Source organism: Perna viridis, chromosome 10 (assembly GCF_037379345.1).
Source record: "Perna viridis isolate PV_CMFRI_1.1 ecotype Kerala chromosome 10, ASM3737934v1, whole genome shotgun sequence".
Classification (NCBI taxonomy): Eukaryota; Metazoa; Mollusca; class Bivalvia; order Mytilida; family Mytilidae; genus Perna; species Perna viridis.
This window is the reverse complement of record NC_142454.1, coordinates 24,003,955-24,029,324: the sequence shown is the minus strand read 5'-3', so window position 1 is coordinate 24,029,324 and position 25,370 is coordinate 24,003,955. Positions and strand designations below refer to the sequence as shown.

Genomic DNA, 25,370 nt, shown 5'->3' with positions numbered 1-25,370 from the left:
ATACACCCTAATACAGATTGGACAGCAAACAATAACACTTCCAATATATGCCCCATCTATATATAATCAAACACCAAATTTGAAAAAAAATCCATCCATTGGAAGTCGAGATTTTTGTGATGAAAACAAATTCTCTATCATCATACACAAAAAAGCAGTCCCTTAAAACAGGACATGAAATCAGACAGCATTCAAACTGCTTACAATGTATGCCCAATCTAAATAAAGCTACACACCAAATTCGAAATTAATCCACCCACTGGGAACCAAGATAATTGTGACAGAACTCAGTCTCAAAGGTGGACGGACAAGGTGATTTCAATGTACAACCCACGAAAATTGAAAATTAGCAAAAAGATTCTAGGATTATGATTCAATGACAGGTCCCTTATCTTAAAAATACACTTTATGGAAGTTCTTTCCTTAATATTACCTGGCCCAATGTCTTCAGCTGGTTCACCATTGCTTTTTCTTCTTCTATCAATAACTTTCTAAAATACAAAATTTTGGTATTTTCAAATGTAACACTTTATCATTGATATACCTCTACTCTAATTAGATAATGAAGAACCCTAAAAAAAAAAGACATAGGAGGGCCTATTTAAGAACCAATAAATATTTTTTGTAGGCCCGAAACATACATTTCTTTCTCAACATTTGTCAACAAACTACCAGGAAACCAATTTTCTTTGTCCTGACGGGACAAGTATTGGTTGGTCAAGTTGATCCAGTTTTAAATAAAACTGAAAAGCAGTAACGTATTATCCTATTCTCAATACCAAATGTATTTCAAAAAATCAAAAATATTTTTCTGTTGAAATGGACACGATTACAATACATTTTTAGTGTGATAATATGATTTTTCACATACAGCATTTTTGTGGTTGCAAACTTTCATTATTTGCTCTATAAATATGGGTATCAAATTTTTGCAGTCTTCATTTATCGCAACCTCAGATTCAATTTAATTTAATTATATGTACATATACTGTGTGACATTTTCCCAAACCATGTGTTATTTAACAGAAAGATTATGAATGCCCTGACGTTCATTAGTTTCAGAAACAGTTGAAAAGATTGGTTATGGATATATCAAGAATAAAATTGTTCCATGTATTAAGGATGAACCCTGCTCATGTTCAGACATTTTTGTCAAATTTTTGAAATCCTCTGGTTTTACCCATTTCATAGCATAGCACTTTTCTTTTTATATTTTCATTAAAAATAAAAAACCTTAGTGAGTGTGCTCACATACCCACACGTCCCCATGTTGGATACACAGGTAAATTTGTTCATAAGAGAAATACATGTAGAAGGACCCTGATAAAAAAAGAATAAGAGTATTTTTTAAGGCTTTAAATCTTTATCTTCTAACTAAATTCTGTTACTCAGAATGGCAGCTTAAAACTCTACAATATGACTTCTTTGATTATAATTAATCCATAGTAAATATCATTGTAGCAGAACAAAATATATACTTGACCTGTAACTTATCATGGTTAACTTATATATCAAAAATCATGTCATAATCTGCAAGTGTTTAGTAAAAAAGTCTGAAAAACAGTTATTTCTGTGAATTTAGCTAAGTTCAAGGTCCGTAATTTCAGTAAAAATCAATGGAGCGGAACCAACTACAAACTTGTCATGTGACTTACCATGGTGAATTTATATACTAAAAATCCTGTCAATATCTAAGTTTAAGGCTTGTAATTTTGGTAAAAATCATTGGAGCAGAATGAAACGTAAACTTGACCGGTAACTTATCAGGGGGAACTTATTTACTGAAAAACATGTCAATATCTGCAAGCATTTCAAAAAAATTCTGGAAAATTGAAGATGGACTGACAGACTGATGGATGGGTAAAAAATATGATACCCTTCGCAATGTTGTTATCTGAAAAGTTTTTATGAAATTCTTTTTGATTTCTTTGGGGTTTTCAGAAGATAAACCAACTAAGACAAAACCTATAAAAAATTCAGAGAAATACTTTTCCCACCAAAATTTCAAAAACTTATATCTAAAAAAAAAAACACAGTGACCAATCATTTTTTTTTTTTTTCAAATTGATCAAGCACGAAAGATCTTAAAAGATTTCACAACCCTTTGAAATCCTTGTTATTTTTAAACAGAGCGGCAAACGAAAACAAAATATCTATAACTGAATGAAATTGTTTCATGTATTTACAAAGTACCTTCTGACAGAATGCAATTCTTTCATTTACATAATATTTTTGAAGAACAATATCAGTAATGATATACTGAAAACATATTAATTTTGGCTACCTACTAATTTTAGTCACTTTCCTTTAAGACAAGAAATTAGTTTTTAACACTACTTAACAATTATCATTTTTTTAAACCACAAAAATTGATACCTGTGAATATGTTCACCTGACAGATTCAGTGAAAATTAGCAACTGCAAAAATTAAGTAGCTGCCTTTGTAAGAATCATGCAAAATCTGAAAAATGTGATACACCCAAAAAATGGCTACATATTTTTATTTTTGTAATTAATTTGTTTTATGGGTCTATACTTTGAAATGTGTAATTATTCATTCAAATCTACCTGCTCTAAGGAGATAATCAACACTGAAAATCCAATAGATTCTATTGCATTTGAGTGTCATTTACAAAGTTATCTCCCTTAATTTTGAAATCTAGAGTGCATTCTATATAATTTTTATCTCATGATAAAACAGGTTATATGAAAAACTGGATGTTAATTTCTATTTACTATGACAATTCAAACAAAATATCAAAAATAAAAAATATGTAGGCTTTTTACCCATGAATCACATTTTGCATGATTCTTAGCTGGATAGCTACTTAATACATTTACAATATTCACAGACCAAATCACATTAACCTTATGAACAGATTTGCTTGTTTCTAAGAAGTGTTCAATATCCTATGAAAGCAGTCCGAAACCATTTTTGTAACACCGAAAAAAAAGTCTATAGATACGGTCTAAGGGAGATAACTGTGAAATATCTGCACTTAAATAAGGCAAGTTTTTGTTTTTGCAATTATCTAACCTATTCAACGGATCATAGTTTTCCTTCCCTTGTTTGTCTACCCCGGACTTGACTTTTTATGAGCAACTCGGCAGGTGTTTCTAGAAAAGGAGAGGACCCTTACCCTACCGGTGCACCTGGTCAATGCTCCCAGTTTTTAGTGGAGTCTGAGTTGCTCATTTACTTTTGTTAATTTGTATGTATGATTTTAGTTACTTTATGTTCTTTGTTGTGTATGTCTGTTTTCCATGTCTGGTCTTTGTCCCTGGATTGCATTCTTTTGATTACTGCTATAACCTTGGTTCCCTTGATTACTCATTCTGATAGTCAAATTTATAATGGATTTCACTATTTTCAGTCTAGATATTATGAATGGATTTATAATAAAAAAATTACTCCGTTTATACTTATTGAATCGTGGATTGCTGACCAATAACATTAATGACATCACAGTACTAAACCAGCGGTTGATTTCACAAAAAGTTGTAAATGTGAAATAGATAGAAACTAGTGATAAAATTCACAATTAAAGTTTTTCATGAAACCAACCATCTTTGTCCCTGGATTACATTCTTTTGATTACCGCTATAATCTTGGTTCCCTTGATTACTCTCTCAAATAGACTGAAAATTAGAACCTAGACAAAATGTCCTACTATTTATTTTAAAAAGTTTGCACTCAAGAGCAACTCTTGCAATCAGTACTTTGACTTGATTTAACAATGTTCAAATATTCTGAATGTGCCTCTGATCATTTTTCATTACAGCTTCATGAAATTTTTAAATCATATACAATTATACACCTAAATTAACCTGAACACCTACTCCTTTTTTTACCACAGAATACATACATCAACTGCAAGGGAATGTCAAAAGTCAGCTTTGCCTCAGCCATATATTCATGCACCAGCAGCTTGACATGCCCATCGGAGGTATCAAATCTAAAAGTTCTTGTAATAAAACCATGGTATAATGGACGTAGCGTGTCAACTTTCTTTGATCTTCGTCTTGCTGGTGCTCTGTTCATCTTCTTATCACTCTTACAATCGTCGGCCTGAAAATAAGAATAATATTACTTTGTAAATATGCCAAAAACTTCAAGCAGTTTGCAGTTTTAAGCATAAAACACTTAAAATCATGTACATGTACTCTTTTTTCAAATATGGATAGGAAATTTTGTATATTTTGGTATAATGATTAATGATTTCAATCAAATGAATTACTAATTTATAATTTATGGGCAGATAACTCTGCTTTAAAAAATCTTTTTTTTTCTATTCAATTGATATATATTGCTGGTTTCAAATTTAGATAAATTAATGGTGGGTCTATGCCATGCATACAGGGCTTAGATTTCTTTAAATTCATAGGTTTTTAAAAGAGATTTGTACCTATATAACTTAGGATATACCCTTATCAGTAAAAGTATTGATCTAATTAAAAATCAAGCATTACTGGTCAGTCATCTTTTTTGGGGGTGTTTCTGAGACCTTATAAAAACTCTAAATAAGAATTAACATACAAGTTAAAGTTACCTGAAAACAAGAAGGTTTATTTTCCTCTTGATATTAAATACAAGACTTGGAACCTACATATTTAAACAAGTTTCATGGAAATTTGTCAAGAGGTTTTGAAGATACTGAGCAAAATGGTGACATTATTTGGTATAGTAGTGAAATTAGATGCCAGATAAAGTATAAGCTTTCATCAAAATATCCCATACCTGAAGCTTTAAACTATACCCTTCCAAAAGCATGAAGAAGAATACCAACCTAGTCATGAAGTTTGCTAGATTTTAAATAAGGTTGTTGGTGAATACAAAGTTTCATTTTTGCATGCTTCGAACCTTTTCAAATGTTCCTCTTGGGATTACTTCAAATTCAAAGCTTTTTATGCAAGTGTTTCAAAGCTTTTCATACAACAAGTTAATGATTTTGGCAAAAAGGCATTTAAAAGGCTCGACATATACACCGATAGGTTTAAAGACAGTCTTGCAGGAAGGCATTATTTTTGGCATTTATATCATATACATGTGGGAAAGAGAATAATAGTCTTCTTATAGTATGGGAATTTCATAAACATGATAAATGAATAAAATTACTAATATGTTAAGATATACTGCATATTTATAATCTACTGGAAATTGTACTATAGAATTTTCAACATCACTTAATAAGTGAAACTTCTTTCTAAACGTGTATTTTAACACCTATACAAAATACAACTTTAGATTAAAATCATATTATTGAAAAAAATAAATGTTTATGAGAATGTATAATTGAATCTACAGTAAGTAACTAAGCAAGCATATACATACAGTGCCATTATGCAGACAGATACTAGTGTCATTTACCCAAGCCATGACCTTTACTGTGCCACAGTCAACTGGATCAGGTCCTCTGCAAATAGGTAAAAATTAAAAAATAAAAGAAAAGCAATTAATCTAAGCCAAAACATGTATGGTATTTTTAATATATTATTTTTGTGTAAGGTTTTCCATATTGGCTTAGTTATTGGTCCCAGGCTAGCCATATTGGACTGAGGCATAGCAAAGTCCAATATTTATAACCGAGGACCAATAACTTGGCCAATATGGAAAATCAATTATACCTTTATTGACTAATTAGTCTAATACGCTAGGCCAATATGGATTTAAGCAGTCCAATATGACGTATTGGATGGGTAAAAGTCGTATTGGACGGCCAAATCCTGTATCGGCGCCCTTTTGTATTTTGTATTGTATTGGCAGTTTTGATCATATTTGGGCTAATATTCGAACGTTAGTAGATAATACTTTTTATTAAAACTGTATCTGAATAATGAGTCTTAAAGTTGAGACAAAAATATTTCAGGGAGTCCATTAAGGCTAGAAGTGATGTTCTGTCAAGATGATCATTACTGGCATTATTGACTAACGTTTGAAAAATAGCCTATATATGACCAAAACTGCCAAAACAAAATACCATAGTGGGCCAATAGAGGATAAAGCCATCCAGTACAGTATTTGGCTATCCAATACGGCTTTTATTTGTGTAATATGTCATATTGGCCTGGTTAAAATCAATATTGGCCTAGGCCAATATGATGTATTGGACTAGTTAGTCAATAAAGGTATAATTGCATAAAGTTTTCCATATTAGCTGAGTAATTGGTCCTTGGATAGCAATATTGGACTTCAGCTATGCCTCATTCCAATATTGCTAGTCTGGGACCATTAACTCAGCCAGTATGGAAAACCTTTCCCAATAATATGTCACCATCAAGATGACAAAAGTTGTCATTTGAAATTTCTTATTTTGTTTAGTATAGCCGTAATAGCCTGAGATAAATTAAAAGGCAGACAGAAAAATGAAAAACAGTTAATATATTCCACAAAATAACTTTTTTATTGTTATTATTCAATTTGTTGACTAATGAATGGAAGGTCATACAGCAATACACTGAAATACCTAAAGATAGATGTGAAATAGATAGAAATGAATACCTACAATGTGTAAACGACTAACCATGATTGAAACAGCGATAGACACCCCCCTAAAAAAAAAAAATACAACAACAACAAAAAATCAGCATCCCCCCAATATATATATAAGTTCAAATATATGATAAGAAAGATATGGATTTGACATGATAGACTATAAGGTAAATTATTCTATATTTCTAAGAATTAAGTTTCATAACTCAAAAATGTAAAATCAGATTAATACAAAAATCAAAAGGGATATTTTAATATCACACTGTGTTTGGTTCAAGAAAACTTGGAAAGAGAAACAGAATTTTGAAAAGAGCACAATAAACACCTGAAAAAATAGCAAAAAAAGTGTCAATTTGAAGATAATTCTAACATACTCAGACAGCAAATTAAATGGGCTCCACTACATATATATAAAACCAAGGGATTATACAGATTATTCACAATATATCAGTTGTGAAAAAAAGATAGAGAGAGAAAATAAAAAACTAAACTTACATTACCTGCTAATCGATCAATATACCGGTAGTAACAAATGGAAGGAAACGTGAGATGGTAATGTGCTAATAAGCTTAAATAGAAAGCTGAGGACAAGCACAGTCAATTAACTGTTTCTAGCACTGTAACTAGTAATACATGTACATAATTTCCTGTTACAGGAAACCATTAATGTATAGCGGTAATCATGGTTTTGTCATAAAAAAGATTATAAATATCTCATGTAAACAGTGATCATGCATTCTTTTGATTTGATAAGATGTGTTTTATCTGAGTTATTTATACACCGGGCACGACAACATGCAATTGTCAGCACAGACACTGTGAAATCTGTCGTGGTTTTGTCATAAAAAAAATTATAAATATCTCATGTAAACAGTGATCATGCATTCTTTTGATTTGATAAGATGTGTTTTATCTGAGTTATTTATACACCGGGGCACGACAACATGCAATTGTCAACACAGACACAGTGAAATCTGTCGAAACTGTTTGTTTGGTTTAGACAGGTGTTCTGTTTACACAGTGTCAATATACATTTAAACTGATACTAAAAGACTTCTACATCATTAAGGTATTTTACTGCTCAGATAGAACAGTATTGTAGCAGTGCAAGCTACATATCACATATAATCTAAAGGGCATGGAAATGACACACTTGGAAAATTGATAAGCACATTATTAATAAGGTATATTTTTTCATTTTCTGGGACAATTATGTAAAAGTATTTTTAATTCATAACTTAATTTGTACCATGCTCATAAAAGATGCTTTGTGCTATATACCCTTCCAAAAAACCTATGCGGAAACTTGAAGGATGAGGTACAATAAGGCCCATATTTATCCTCCCCTCATTAGAAATTTGATATGAAGTTTTTTTTCTGTTTAGAATGAGAAATAAGAGATTTAGTATGATATTTTCAAGCATATCATTTATCAATGATTGAAAATATGTCCAAATTTGATAAATCTGTGCATTTTTTTTATTGATTGATTGATTATTGGGGTTTAACGTACGAGCAGCAATATTTCAGCTATATTCAGTCAATTTTTTTTTATTAGATGTGGTGAAATTGGACATTTTTTTTTTAACATTTTTTTTAATTTTTGAGTGCCTCTGCCAACTTGACCCACACATTTTGTTTATGATTTCTCAATGTCACTTTGATAGGAGTCCAGATAAGTTAAGATATCCTTTTGTCTCATTGATAGATACCTTTAAAAAAAAAAAAACTTAGCATTGAATATTGGCATTTTTCCTAATTTTTTTGGTTTTTATAATAATATTATAATATTTATTGGGCAAGTATATGGAGAAAATAAAATAGTTGTTGTTTACATATTTTGCTAAAAATCAACAAACACCACCAAAATAGCTGTTATTGTAGATGGCACTGTGCCAAAGCAACAGGTTTGCCCAAAATGTTCCCTATACACCAGAGTAGCTTGATTTGTTTTCCCGTTGATGAGTATCTATGGGTTATACACTAACAACACAAGCAATATCAACTTAATTTCGAATACTGGCCTGGCCGAAGATTCTTAAATGCTTATAGAGAATTGATATCAAGTAGCAGTCTTTCTAAATATCTAAATATATATATAGAGGGTCACATGACCAGTCTTAGTTTTACATTTGGTTGTTGAGCTTTTGAGATAAAAATTATATAGACTGTACATGAAATTTGCATTTTGCAAGAGTTATCATTCTTGATTTGGCTACATTTGGTTGATTTTAGTGGGAGATGAATGTATCATTTTCTAAAAAAAATGCAGATCTGCATGCAGAAAAGATAGTTATTATGTGAAAGTATAGCATATGTAGACTATAAAAGCATGGTTTGTTCTTCACTATGAATCACTTTACCATTGGCAGTGTCTGAATTTTACGTGGACTGGTACTTTAGAGGTGTCTAGCTTAGACAGGTTTATTCAGGTTTAACTGTATCATCATATTGTATATTTTCAGAACCTGTGCAGTGATGTACATTTCCTATCTGACACCTGACACAATAAGACCAATTTTGAAATATACACACCTGTTGATGTTATCTAACCACAGTTCCTTTAGTTCATATCTATACTTTTGTTGATATCTAACACTATATTATCGTTTATCTTTCTGACATACTGTTTGGTGTTGGAATTCATTATTATGTTACTCCTTTAAGCATGTCCTTAGATTTTTCTTAAAACATATCAATGTTTCCTGAAGTCATATTTGTATAATAAAATGTGTAAGTAGCTGTCTTTGTAAGAATCACGCAAAATCTGAAAAATGTTATACACCCTAACAAAAAGGCTACATATTTTTATTTTTGTAATTAAGTTGTTTTATGGGTCTGTACTATGAAATGTGTAATTATTCATTCAAATCTGCTTGCTCTTAGGAGAAAATCGACATTGAAAATACAGTAGATTCTATTGCATTTGAGCACCATTTACAGTTATCTCCCTTAATTTTGAAATCTACAGTGCATTCTATGTAATTTTTATCACCTGAGAGCACGGGTTATATGAAAAACCACATGTTTATTTCTGTTTACTATGACATTTCAAACAAAATATCAAAAATAAAAATATGTAGGCTTTTTACCCATGAATCACATTTTGCATGATCCTTATCTGGAGTGCTACTTAATATTATGCAGCTTGATACAACCATAGATGTCAATCCTGAACAATTAGGGCAAGTATTTACACAACATTCTCGATAAAACTCTAAGTTCTGATTTAGATTGGATATTTGCCACAGGCAAATGCTTGTTTCTGGTCCCTTATTTTGGCCCTTCAGACCGTAATGGTTCAAGTCTTACTCCCAAAAATCAATCTCAGCCTTTTGTATATACTGATTAGGTGGAACAATATCTTCTTAAGAAAATAATTTCCTAGATGTATATAGATTTAAACAAAACAAATGTATTTTTTTCAATATGAATTTTCCTGCAAATTTTATTTGGTTAAAATTACTTCTCATCAATTATAAAATATTGTTGAAAGGATGAAGATTTTTGACTTCTAAATGTGTTAAATAAAACATGCTTTACACATTTAAAGCTTCATGACACATTTTGCCAAAGCTAAAATTTTCTTATACCAAATTTATAACTGAACAACTTTGAAGGCCAAAAAAAAGTCCCTCAAATGTTCATTTGATTTAAATTCTAGATCTTAATTTTATTTGTAGCGATGATAGAATATTATCAAGTTGAATAATTGCCTAATTGAAAGAGATTTTAATTTATATACAAGGAATTACATATGGACTATATTCTGTGTATTCGTCCAGAAACAATAGGGAAGTTCCTGATATAAACCCGATGCATATGGTATTATGATTCTAAAGAAACAAAAACCCCCAAATGAATAGGTCCCAAAAACCAATACTAAGTCTTCTCGAATTTGGAACCTTGTATTACATTATTATAAAGATACACCAATTAATATTTAATCTACTGCATGAAAACCAAGTGTTTATATAGATCACATGATGACACAGAGTGTATATAACATGGTAACAGTGCCACACTAATTTACCACTACAAATTTACTGCAGCCATATAAAAACAGAGTCCTGAATAAAAACAATTTAAATACATAATTACTTTCAGCATAACTAGGTTTACAAAGAAATCCAATTTTCATGAAATCAAATGGTTTAATCATATATCTAGATTTGATTCAATTTAAAAGAAGGGACAATTTCTTAATAAAGTCCAAGAAGTAAACAAGAAATTTAGTAGCACTCCAGCTAAGAATCATGCAAAATGTGATTCATGGGTAAAAAGCTTACATATTTTTATTTTTGATATTTTCTTTGAAATGTCATAGTAAACAGAAATTAACATGTGGTTTTTCATATAACCCGTGCTCTCAGGTGATAAAAATTGTATAGAATGCACTGTAGATTTCAAAACCAAAGGAGATAACTCTGTAAATGACGCTCAAATACAATAGAATCTATTGGATTTTCAATGTTGATTATCTCCTAAGAGCAGGCAGATTTGAATGAATAATTACATATTTCACAATATAGACCCATAAAACAACTTAATTATAAAAATAAAAATATGTAGCCTTTTTTTGGGGTATATCACATTTTTCAGATTTTGCATGATTCTTACAAAGACAGCTACTTAAGAGATCGGACAAGAATAAAAAACAAAACATCTCAAATCTGATTAGAAACATCAATTATATGATGTTGAAAATTTGCATACAAATTTACCCTGCAATACATGTGTATATGATATATACTGGGTAATATAGTTTGCTATGAAGTTGCAATAAAAAATTGTATACATAAGCTCTGGCCAGGGTTTCATTAAAGATCTCAAATTGAGATTTTCCTTAAATCCTTGAGTTTTTCCCTCAAATCATCAATTCAAAGTGATTTGATTGGTTGAAATTTGAGTTGAAGAAATCTAAATTTGAGATTCTTTATGAAACCAGACCTGGTTGTTTATACCACTGTTTAATGTTAGTTTATTGAAAAGAAATTTAATACTGGCTAAAAACTACTTTAATGAGATACCAATTTTAATGGTTTTTGTCAAAAAAAAAAAAATCAAATTCCCAATAAAAAGAAGCATTTCTATTTAAAAAAAACTGTGATGTTTTAATTCATTTAAAAGATTCAAACAGCCAAAAAGATGAATTTTTAAACACCACATAAATAGGGCATCTTATGGGACTTAAAATGATACCTATCACATGGCAAATAGGTTTTGGTAGTAAAAACAACACGAAATGACCATAACTTAAGTGTAAATGATTGAATCAAAATGAAACTCAACCTTGATAAAAAAATAAATAAATCACGGAAACTCCATTTTATCATTGTTTTATCATGGGTTGTCTATTTATGTCGCATTGTTTTACCCCGAGTGATAGTGAGGGGTTAAACAACCACATAAGTGGCCACCCTGTGGTCAAACAATGATTAAATGGAGTTTCAATGATATTTTTAGATTCTAATCGTACTAGTTTCTCCATATTTTTGAATAGACACAGCCAATGTGTTTCATAAAATGTTGGTCATGTGTTTATCACTTTTTTACCATGGCTATGGTCTAAAGAGCTTTGAAGCGTGTCATATTAGAATCTGTATTTGAAGATACTGTATATCAATACAAAGGTTGAAAAAGATCTTTAAATATCTTCTAAAGTTATGATATGGAATTATCAAGGTACATGCAACTTTTCAGAGGATATCATATAAGTACCAGTGCACATAAAATTCAGACACTACCAATGGTAAAGTGATTCATGGTCAAGAAAAGCCCATCAAACAAATGATGCTTTTTTAGTCTACATATACTATACTTTCACATAACAACAACCTTTTCTGCATTCAGATCTGCACTTTTTAGAAAATCATACATTTATCTCCCACTAAAAGCAACCAAATGAAGCCAAATCAAGAACGATAACTCTTGCAAAGTGCAAATTTCATGCACAAAGTATATAATTTTTACCTCAAAAGCACAACAACCAAATGAAAAACTAAGACTTGTTATATAATCAGTTACTGCTTATGGACAAGACATAAAACTAAATTTGGTGGGTTTTTGACATGAATGAATCACCTTGTGTAATTTTTAGGAAGACTGCCACATTATACATTGCCACTTAGTGTGACAGCAAAAATAAAAGAACCAATAAACTGATCAATAAACTAACTTAACCACTACTGTGCTATAATGAGTAGAAAGAATAAATGCAGAAAAAACCACACCCACAATTTATACTGTAAATTTGGAATTTTTGTAATGTTTTTATTATTTCAAAATATTGAACTGCAAGGTTCCAAAACACAATAATTAAAACTCATGTTTATATGGAAATTCATACAAATTTTTCATACAAAATTTTGATTTTTTTAAATACAGCAAACTTTACAACAATATTTTGGTCTAAAATTGCAATTCATAAATTTACAGTATTCTAAACACTAAACAAAAAACAACACATCTATAAAGTGCAAATAAGTTACCACTTACAGAAATCTTACACATGTACTAGAAGATAAGGAAATTAAAACAAAACTATAAAGATAAAAATAAAAAAGATATCTATCTAAAACAATGTTTTAAATGTAGAATCCATAAGAAGAGCAAGCTGATTATGGAAATTTCTCACATGGAAAGAAATTTCATAGTAGATGAGATAAAGTTGTAGATTCTGTTTCTTTATCAAAATACTTAGGCATCATTTGGCATTTGTGTCAAGGCATAAATTCTAGATATCATCTGTCTAATACATCAACAGTTGTAAAGGAAGAACAATGTTAGAAAGGTCACAAGGTCGCTTTCGACCAATGAGACTTTATAGGCAATGTGATACAATTTCACAACAACCAATCACCTCTTTCTATTTTGGTCAATCAGTGCCTGAGAACTCAAATCTCTCTAGAGACAAGAAATTGTTCTCACATGATCAAGAAGTGTGAAAATCCATAAAAAATAAGTGAAAGTTTCTTCCCCTTTTCTGCCAAATTTTTTAACCTCCTGACCAGTGTGAGATAAAGAGTTCCACTGAAGACAGACTTTCATGTTTTTGGAAGATAAAAAGTTCAAATTCCTCATTATCAATATGAGTTCTTTCAACTTTATGACTTTTAAACAAAAATAGAGAAATAATATAATCCCAAACAGCATTTTGTGTCATACTCTATTTATATACCCTCAATAATTGAATTTTCAATTTCAAAATATTTGGCAAGCCTTAGGTATTCCATTTGAAAATTTAACTATATAGAGTGAAGAAATGGCATTTACTAGTGTAAGATTAATTTTTTTCAGTGTACTCATGAATGAAACATAATAAACAGAAACTGTACAACAAACAAGAGGCTCCAAGGAGCCTGAATCACTCACCTGGTTAAATTTTTACCTTTTAAGGGCAATAACTCTAACAAGGAGTTGTCATACAATTTTGACTCCATTTGATTCATTGGACACATTTGTAAGCCTTATAATACGGATCATTTCAGCAATTGAAAGCTATTGGTCAAACCTAACAGATTTGGAGATGTACGCAAAAATCTGCTGTCTGACCCCATTGTTCTATTTTTAGAAATGGCGGCAATGATTTTTCAGTGATCGAAAATCGGTCATTTCATTAAGGATATCCTATACAACAAAAATGCCAACTTTCATTGAATTTTGCAGAATAGTTCCTGAGGAGCAGATTTCTAATAACATCAAAAACAGCTAAAAACGTCCAAAAAGGGCAATAACTCCAACATGGGTCAACAGATTTTCACCAAATTTTGACCACACATAAATCTCATCATGCTGAACACTTTTACCCATGTCAAATTTGGCTAAACCTAATGGTTTAGGAGATATATGTGAAAAAACTACTGTCTGACCCCTATGTTCTATTTTTAGTAACAACGGCCATGTTTTTCATCGGATCAAAAATCCCCACATCAGTTCAAATCACGATACCCCAAGAAATATTCATACCAAGTTCGGTCCCAATTGGTTGGGTGGTGTCAGAGGAGAAGATTTTTGAAAGAAATAACATTCAAAATAGCAAAAAAACGTTGAAAAAGGGCAATAACTCTGACACGGCCTAGCATATCAAAATCAAAATTTGACCACAGATAGATCTCATCATGTTAAACACTTTTACCACATCAGAATTTGGGTAAACCTAATGGTTTAGGAGATATATGCGAAAAACTACTGTCTGACTCATATGTTCTATTTTTAGTAACGGCGGCCATGTTTCTCGATGGATCAAAAATCCCCACATCAATTCTATGCACAATACCCCAAGGAACATTCAAAGTAAGTTTGGTTCCAATTGGTCAAGTGGTGTCAGTGGAGAAGAGTTTTGAAAGAAATAACATTAAAAATAGCAAAAAATGTTGAAAAAGGGCAATAACTCCAACATGGCTTCATAGATTAAAATGAAAGTTTGACCGCAGATAGATCTCATCATGCTGAACACTTTTATCCCCATGTCAGAATTTGGCTAAACCTAACCGTTTTGGAGATATATGCAAAAAACTATTGTCTGACCCCTATGTTCCATTTTTAGTAATGGCGGCCAGGTTTTTCGACGGATCAAAAATCCCCACACCAGTTCTATGCAGGATAACCCAAGGAACATTCATACCAAGTTTGATTCCAATTGGTCAAGTAGTTTTAGAGAAGAGTTTTGAAAAATTGTTAACGATGATGACGACGGATGCCAAGTGATGGCAATAGATATACAGCCATATGTGCCACACATAAGAATCATATGTATTAGTTAACCTATAAATATTTTTTTTTTCACAAGCATACGTTTATCATATGAGAATTATCAAATGTTTACCATAAAATTATCATATGTAGCACATTTGATTGTGTAAATGATTCATAAAAGGACGTAAAAAATATGAAGGCAGATTATAATAAGATTTAAACTTGATTTAGACAGACCACACTGTATTTTAAAAATAGTTTATCAAACTTGATATTGTCATGATAGAGCCTTAATATTGAAGAATTAGATGGAACAACCCTATCATTTTTTGTTGGGTACAACAATGTACAATGAAATTCCTGTAGGAACATAACTGACAATATTTTAACATACTAAACAACAAAGATATTATTACATTTTTGAAATTTAGGACAACAAACCACAAACTACCAATAGAAAGCGGCAGATGGCAAAATATAGAGTGTAATCAACGAACATGCCCTGTATGCAGAGAGGCCATTGGTGACGAATACCACTACCTGATGGAATGTCCAAATTTTCAAAACGATAGAAAGCTTTACATTAATAAAAAATCAATATCTAACTGTAATATTTTAAAATTTAGTGCTGTTATGAATCAAAAAACAGCAATCCAAACTAAGAAAATTGTGCAAATTGATTAGAATTATAAATGACACTCTAGATTCTCTCTGATCTCTAAAAAACTATGATTATGTTTCTCTCCGCAACTGTACAACTCAATGCAATTTGTAATATGTTTTTCTGCATACCTTTGTACTACATCGGTTTTATCAGAATAAATTACATATATATATACATAATGTTACTCGCTTTGTCATTCTATGTACATGTACATGTATAACTCATAAAATAAGCTGATATAAAGCAGTAACTGAAATTTCTTACAACATATGCCATGTGAAGTCACATCCAACACTTGAAATATTTCCTTCGATTGAAAGTCAAAATAATAGCGATGAAATTCAAAGAGATGGATACGGTCATTTCAATGCACGAGTGGAAGTATAAAAAATCATCAGTTTAAAAGATTTTAAAGTGAAATATTCGAATAATTTTTTTGGGGGGGTTACTTACTGGACTCAGTATTACTATAATATTCTACAAGTACCTCTCATGAGCAGCCATTTTCCAGCAAGCGGAACATCTACTCAAAAAACAATTGAAGTACCAAGACTCATTTACATTCATAGCCATTTTAGAATATGCTGTCAATATTCAATAAACCATTTAAAATAAACATCATCACGATCATAAGCCACTGAATAAAAATCCACGAACCACTTATAAACATGACCATAAATCACTTTATAAATTTCCATGAACCACAAACCACTTTATAAACAGAGAAAAATCACAATAAATAATCAGTGATGTTTATCAACAAACTCTTAAATGATGAGGATGTCAATAGTTACAAAAAAGGGAAGTGACATCTACTAGATTTTAATTACTTTTAATCCATTTTAATACAAAAGACTAGAAGTAGATTAGTTGATAATGTAACCACTCTTAAGTAAAGTCCTGTTGTTTTACTCTGGTCAATTCAATTAAACAAGAGGCTCCTATTAGCAAACAAATTCAGCTGAAAAACAGTTAAGGAAGGATAATGTATGTTTATTAAAAAAAAACAAAAACAAAAAAAAAACTAGAGGCCCCTAGGAGCACAAATTCACCAGACAAAATCACCTTGATGAATAATAAGGTCTTGTATGTTTGTTGTATGCATAGTAAATAAATAAACAACAAGAGGCTCCTAGTAGTCTGAATGCTCAGCTGACAATCACTTGATAAATAATGTCCTGTATATTGGATGTATGCAAGGCAAATAAATCAAACAACTAGAGGCTCTCAGTAGTCTGAATGCTCACATGACAAACACTTGATAAATAATAAGGTCATATATGTTGGTTGTACGCATGGCAAAGAAATAAACAACAAGATGCTCCTAGTAGTCTGAACACTCACCTGACAAACACTTGATAAATAATGTCCTGTATATTGAATGTATTCAAGGCAAATAATCAAACAACAAGAGGCTCCTAGTAGTCTGAACACTCACCTGACAAACACTTGATAAATAATGTCCTGTATATTGAATGTATGCAAGGCAAATAATCAAACAACAAGAGGCTCCTAGTAGTCTGAACACTCACCTGACAAACACTTGATAAATATTGTCCTGCATATTGAATGTATGCAAGGCAAATAATCAAACAACAAGAGGCTCCTAGTAGTCTGAACACTCACCTGACAAACACTTGATAAATAATGTCCTGTATATTGAATGTATGCAAGGCAAATAATCAAACAACAAGAGGCTCCTAGTAGTCTGAACACTCACCTGACAAACACTTGATAAATAATGTCCTGTATATTGAATGTATGCAAGGCAAATAATCAAACAACAAGAGGCTCCTAGTAGTCTGAACACTCACCTGACAAACACTTGATAAATAATGTCCTGTATATTGAATGTATGCAAGGCAAATAATCAAACAACAAGAGGCTCCTAGTAGTCTGAACACTCACCTGACAAACACTTGATAAATAATGTCCTGTATATTGGATGTATGCAAGGCAAATAATCAAACAACTAGAGGCTCCAAGTAGTCTGAACACTCACCTGACAAACACTTGATAAATAATGTCCTGTATATTGGATGTATGCAAAGCAAATAATCAAACAACAAGATGCTCCTAGTAGTCTGAACACTCACCTGACAAACACTTGATAAATAATGTCCTGTATATTGAATGTATTCAAGGCAAATAATCAAACAACAAGAGGCTCCTAGTAGTCTGCTGAATGTGCACTGGGCAAACACATGAATCATTAATAAGTGATAACCTGAGGGAAAATTTGAGCTGCAGCAAAGTGGACAATAAATAAAGACTTAAAGTTGATTGGCTTTCAATCTTTTACAGCACTTTGTTACTTTAGGAAATTTGTTCATCACTCGTTTATGAGAGCAAGTTTTATAAAAATGTAAAAGAACATATAACATTTAGATTTGGGGGCCAACATTAAAAATTGAATTATTTCCCTTTGTGTATAAGGTCAATAGAAAGATATGTATGGAAAATATTCTAATTTACAAGAACAGACCATAGCTATATAATACATAAGTTTTAATGCTCTATAAGCATAAGCTTGAACATTTTTCTCCCCAAAAAAATTTTCTGCAAAAAGGCAATAAATTTTTTAGGTAAGCCCATTTTATTGGGTCTATCAGAAATGGGAAAGCAAACAATGTTGCAACTTGTATGTTTGGACCTGATTATACATGACTTTCATGTTTTCCATTTACACCATTTCCATTTTCTGGTGGAAACTGGTTTACGGTTTTATGCTAGACAAAGATAGGATAACAGATTCCAAAGCTACAGGAACAGTTATAGTTAAGAAGAAATATGCCTCCGAAAATAAACATATCTGAAATGCTTCTATAATATATGCATCATTTCCAAATTCTTTGTAGTAATTTTATGTGGAAGTATTATAGTTCATGGGGTACCAAATTTCATGGTTTTCATTGGTTTTGTAAACTACAAAATTTGGTTACCAAAAAAATGGAAATTTCCCATTCAATTGTATGATTGAGTTGTCAATTCCACAAATTCAAGAATCGACAAACTGATCATGTTCCCCTAAACCACGAAAATTGGTTCCCACAAATAAAAGTACTTTAACAGTAATTAAGTTTTAGTACAATTGATTCCCATTGCAAAGTCTCCAATCTTATGCTTGTTAACCCCAGTTGACCTCTATGTGCATGTAAATAAAGAAATTCACAGAACAGAAGTGAATGTTAAAGTTGTCTATTATATATGAACAACAATCACTCATGAAACAACATCAATCACTCATGAAACAACAACAATCACTCATGAAACAACCTAAAAGTACAGACAATTGTTAACTTACTGCAGGGGTAATTTCAGTTCCATTTGAGGAGCAGTTAAAATATCTTGTACAGTGAAAATTACTTGGCCCATCTGGGACATCTGTGATAAAAAAAAGAATCATATTAGTAACAGTTAATATTCTGAAGGGCAATAAGTCTTGAATACTAAACAAAAAACCTTCATTTTATTTTTGACCTATAAATCAGTCAATAATTTCTAAATACAATACAGTGATCTATTCAAATGAAATATATGTCTTATATATATATTTATTACCAAATTTAAAATCCATTACAACAATACATAAACAAATTCTACAAATTAAAAATCCAGAGGACTAAAAGTCACAAGAATTTGACAAACCTACAAAACTGATAATTACAAACAGAAGTACCTTCACAAATGAAAACATGACATTCCTGTCATTCTTTCCTTGATATGGTACATACCGTTACAGTCATTCTATCCTTGACATGGTACATACCATTCCTGTCATTCTTTCCTGGACATGGTACATACCTTTCCTGTCATTCTTTCCTTGACAGGGTAAATACCTTTCCTGTCATTCTTTCCTTGACATGGTACATACTGTTCCTGTCATTCTTTCCTTGACAGGGTACATACCTTTTCTGTCATTCTTTCCTTGACATGTTATATACTGTTCCAGTCATTCTTTCCTTGACATGGTACATACCATTCCAGTCATTCTTTACTTGACATGGTACATACCATTCCAGTCATTCTTTCCTTGACAGGGTAAATACCATTCCTGTCATTCTTTCCTTGACATGGTACATACCTTTTCTGTCATTCTTTCCTTGACATGGTACATACCGTTCCAGTCATTCTTTCCTTGACATGTTACATACCGTTCCAGTCATTCTTTCCTTGACATGGTACATACCGTTCCAGTCATTCTTTCCTTGACAGGGCAAATACCATTCCTGTCATTCTTTCCTTGACATGGTACATACCGTTCCTGTCATTCTTTACTTGACATGGTACATACCTTTTCTCTCATTCTTTCCTTGACATGTTACATACCGTTCCAGTCATTCTTTACTTGACATGGTACATACCGTTCCAGTCATTCTTTCCTTGACATGGTACATACCGTTCCTGTCATTCTTTCCTTGACATGGTACATACCGTTCCTGTCATTCTTTCCTTGACATGGTAGACTGTCATCTTGATTCTTGTGTTCGTATCAATACCTGAGGCATCACCAAATCCTATTGTCTTCAGAAACTGGGGGTTATTGTTCCCCTGAAATAAACAGTATGACTTTTTTAATCCAATTTATTCTCACACATGTGAACATAGTAAGGTATTTATTTGTTCACTTTTCCCTTTTTATTTATTTTTTGTTTTGTAGTTAGGTTTCTGTCTAGTGATTGGTGGCTAAGTGCAATAAAGTTAGTATGATATGATAAGTTGAATTCTTTTACTCCAGCCATTTTTCATAAAAACCAATGAAGATGGGATGCACTTCCTTTTGTCTTTTCACTGCATCAAATATGTAATGAGAATGATTTTTATATTGTTAATATAAAATTTCAAATCATGAGGCAGGTACTTTTTGTTTTTATTTTAACATTAAAATGGTGATAAAATTGACAATGAGACAAAAAATAGAAAAACGGAAGGCCTGAGAACCAGCAAATCATTTTCAGTTGGCCTAAGTAGGCAATAATTTTATAATATGTAAATTTGGAAATTATTAACTTTATTTTTTCATGCATATCTACATATGATGCCCAATCTTCCTATAAAATTTCATCAAAATATCTTGTGCGATATAAGAGTAGTTGGGCTTACAAGGTTTTAACATGTAAAACCCTTAAATTGGACCCCCTTCCTAGTCCTCTGACACTGACTATAATCCTTCATGCACATCTACATATAACATCAAACCTTCCTGTCAAATTTCAAAAAATCCTGTGAGTAGTTTAGGAAGAGTTGCACTTATAAGAAATGTGGATACAATGTGATCCCTACATACCTTCCATATTTGCCATTGAGCATAGATACAAGGACAAACAGATGGACAAATATGGCTAGTCCAATAAATTTCCACTTTGTTACATAGGGGTATAATAATATTATAAAAGGAGCAAATACTAAGACCGGCTCCATGTCAATATCAATATGTCCCCCACCCCACCCCAAAAAATGGGGAGAACAGCACTTTTCTGAAGTTCGAATACTAATTTTCTCACCTCTACAACTTCTGTATGACTATGCTGGACCCAGGTCTGTTGAACTGGTGGATTAACAGTATAAATAACAACCAGTGGATTTGGAGGGGAACCAGAGCTGTCATTCCTAAGATTCTCACATGCTGCAAAAAAAAAAAAAATGTCAGAACTTTTCAGGTATAAGCAGATGCCCATACAACTACTTTTGTGTGAGTTTGTTAAAAACCATTTTTAGAGGAATTCATTAAATCTATTACACAAATTGTTTTCTTCTTTTTTTTAAATTGACCCATATATGAACATGCATGATACTTACAAAATAGTACCCTAAACATTCAGCCTATGGTTATGATTGATTGATTGTTGAGGTTTAACGCCCGAGCAGCAATATTTCAGCTATATCCAGGCGATGACAGGAAATGGAGGATAAAATGAAAATGAAATAATGAAATGATAATGAAATGAAGAATGGGATGGGACACAAGGACAATGGGATCGACAAATTTTGATTGCCACTGGAAATAGGGAGAGGTGGGTAGGGTCGGGAAATTTAGCCTCCTGTGGAGGAGCCCCGGCCACGATTCTGAACACTATTTAGTCGCCTTTTACGATTAGCTTAGTTCTGCTGCGGGCCTATTCTTTTGACACCCAGACCCACGCAGGGCACCTGATTGTTATTAGAACTATTTATTGCGAGATTGTCTTTTAAGTTGAAAATGTGTTTTAATTTTCATGATGTTCAGAAAATTTCCAAATCAAAATCTTAAAAGTCCAATAATAAGATATTTTATTATTGTTATTTTAAGTCAGTCATATTTCTTGTAATAATAAAAACTTTGCAACTGATATTACAGTATCAAATGATAAAAATAAATAAATCTTACCTAGACAGATTTCCATAGCTGGCTCCTCAGAAGCATTGGCATTACCTGAAAAAAATATATCTGCATCAATATAAACATGATAAAAATATTCATGATTTGAGAAAATATCATTCATTCAATATCATGACTTGTAGGGAACAAGTTATTGTAGTTTTGCTTGTCTAATCTACCCCTCAGGATATTCCAAATCACCTGTCTAATCCATCCTCTGAGTATTCCAAACTACCTGTCTATTCCAACAACTGGGTATTCCAAATCTCCTATGTAATCTAACCACTGAGTATTCCAAATCACCTGCCTAATCCACAACAAGTACTCCAAATTTCCTATATAATTCAAACCCCTGAGTATTTCAAATCACCTGTCAAATCTAAATCCTGAATATTTCACAATATTGTGTAATGCAACAAATTCTGTCAGCCCCAAATTTGACAGTTTCATCGTTTTTTAATCCCAGAATCATTTTTTCTTATCATAACTTTCTAGTCCAAACTTTATAACATTGTACATTAGACAGAAAACACTTTAGTTACTATGGCAACATTTCCTTCTTCATTTCCTTGTGTCAAAAACTGATTGTCATATTTTTTACAAACAATATTCAAAATTTGCTGACTTAGAGAAATATGAAATTTTGCAAGACAATAAAAAGCATTACCCATGAATAACTAATTATCCAAAGCAGTATATCCCAAAATTTATGGTACTGAAGTATTGGTAAAAGTCTTGAACATTGTATGTATCTTGTTTGATAACATATAGAATGTTAATAAATGATACCATCCAGGGACAATCAACATGTATATGTATCAAGCCACTCTAGGAAGTATCCTGAAGGAAAGTACATTTATCTATCTCTTAACTTCAGCACTTAAAATTTCTTCCTTCATAATATTTGTAAATATAGTACAATAAATAAAGTTATATGACTCTGACATATGCAAACAAACAAATAGTTTTATATAAGTGCGTGTGTTCCTGTCAGAATTACTGGAAATATTGTGGGAATACAGTGGGTTTTTTTAAACAGCATTTTTCACATAATTTTCGAAATATGTATCATTAAGAAACTATTTTTGTCTCAAGAGGAAGCAAAATAACTGAAGAATTAACCACAGCACATAAACTTTTAACAGCTCTGCCAAGCCCCACCTAGAATGCAACAGAACAACTGCCAACAACTGTGAACAAAGATGGTACATGTATACAGACCTTAAGGTCATTATACCAAATTAAAACTGTTTGAAGCAATTCAAATAAGAAGTTCTTGCAGTATGATAAACATGAAAAAAAAAAGATTATTTCAAAATGTAAAAGTTCCATAAATTAAGATTAAAAAAAAACATTGAATTGAAACCTATTTATACTGACCTGGATGTCATTATAACAAACAGCTGTTTAAAGCTTGACACAATTTAGAAAAGACTTTTTCGAGATATAGCCCACATGAGAAAAACAAACCCTCCCTCTTTTTTTTTAATTTTTCTTCAGCTTCTCAAACAAATATTTTCATGAAAGCCTACACCTGAGAAGAAAAAGCATTTACAGACACACTGACAGGAAATCTATAAACTCATATTTTGCTGTTGCAAAGATATGAAAACACAATACAAATGTATTAAGTACTGGAATCTGTAAGAATCAGGCAAAATTGAAAAAAATAAAAAAACACAAGAATTTGACAGTGTTTGACATAGTTTAAGGTACATAAAAGACTAATTGAAAGTTTGTTCGTCTTTGAAGTTTCAGAGAACACAGAAATGGGAGTTCAAAGTTATACTCCTTGAGACATTTAGGTTTTCCGCACGTACGATACAAAAATGCACACTAAACCAGTAAACGCTCACCAAACACACGATAAACAAATGCTTCTATCGTGCATTTAAACGAACACTCCTATGGCGTGTTTAAACGCACGATAAACGAATGCTTCCAGTGTGAATTTAAACGCACGATTAACAAATGTGCTTATCATGCATTTAAACACAATACATGACACATGATAGACGAATGATGAAAAAAACAAATATTTATGAAGAACGTAAAAATAAAAAATAGAATGAATGAAAATACAAAAATAACAGCAAGAAATATAAAAATAACAATTGAAATAAGAAAATAATGAATGTACATAAATAAACAAATGCTGCTATCGTGCCTTTAAACGCATGCAAAACGATGTGTAAACAAACAATAAACGATGCATGAACGCTTAACTGGGAAGTCAACGTTTCAAGGAGTGTACAATAGAATGATGTCTCACTTAATGCTATCGAGTCAAATGGCCACTCCTCTATATAGTACCAAAAGCACGCTGAACCTAGTTCTACGCAATTTTAGTGCACAACATGTGTAAATGTTGATCAAAGTTGTCAACATAAAACTGAGAATGTGTAGTTTAAATCAAATTTTTAACTTAATAATTTGTGAATAATTTGCCGCCATGTTGTCAGTTAGCAGAAATAGTAAAATTGTGGATTTTTATAACTATAAATTCAAGAAAATTTTGTGGAAAATCTTCTACTATAATCGTAACATCAGTGTACTGATTTCGAAGCCTTACTTTTTAAGCTTTGCAATGGTATGTGACTTTAAGTTGTCATTTGTCCTGGGAATCCTCAGTTAAAACATATATGATTTTAAAGTACACATTCTCAGCTTTATTTTGACCACTTTTAAATGGCCACCCCCCCTTATGTAGTACCAAAAACACACTGAACCTAAACATATGCATTGTAAGTGCATCATTTGTGTGTATTATGATTAAAAGTGGTCAAAATAAAGCTGAGAATGCGTACTTTAAAATCATATATGTAATTAACTACAAAAGCGTATGAATATTGTTTACATGTGTGAGTAATTTGCCTCCATGCTGTTAGTTAGCAGAACAGGTAAAAATGTGGATTTTCAGTATTATTTATTCGAGTAAATTTTGTGAAAAATTTCTACAATCTCATACCATTAGCATAATGATTTTGGAAGCCTTACTTTCCAAGCTTCGCAACGGTATGCAACTTTAAGATATCATTTGTCCTGGGAATTCACTGTGAGACTTTGAAAATTACTTTTTTAACATGTAAAGTAATGGAAACGTTAGAAGTAGTTAGTGAGACCACAGGGGAAAAGTGAGTCATCTCCTATTGATGATGAAA

General features: G+C 31.6%; 1 protein-coding gene across 15 annotated transcripts in view; it reads right to left on the bottom strand.

Annotated features, from left to right (window-relative positions):
• The window catches only part of LOC148605054 (inositol polyphosphate-4-phosphatase type I A-like), a 78,127-nt gene that overhangs the window by 37,234 nt on the left and 15,523 nt on the right, over positions 1-25,370 (bottom strand). For 7 of the 15 annotated variants that reach the window (XM_088551228.1, XM_088551231.1, XM_088551232.1 and 4 more), the window contains 8 exons: positions 22,219-22,263; positions 21,356-21,477; positions 20,286-20,402; positions 19,156-19,235; positions 12,989-13,006; positions 5,333-5,414; positions 3,867-4,069; positions 434-491 (listed from right to left, as the gene is read on the bottom strand). In XM_088551228.1, the coding sequence (XP_088407354.1) occupies positions 434-491; positions 3,867-4,069; positions 5,333-5,414; positions 12,989-13,006; positions 19,156-19,235; positions 20,286-20,402; positions 21,356-21,477; positions 22,219-22,263 (725 nt within the window). Of the gene's footprint in view, positions 1-433; positions 492-3,866; positions 4,070-5,332; positions 5,415-12,988; positions 13,007-19,155; positions 19,236-20,285; positions 20,403-21,355; positions 21,478-22,218; positions 22,264-22,579; positions 22,737-22,876; positions 22,975-25,370 lie in introns of those variants that run through there. The other 8 variants (XM_088551230.1, XM_088551235.1, XM_088551239.1 and 5 more) reach the window with 5 other exon arrangements.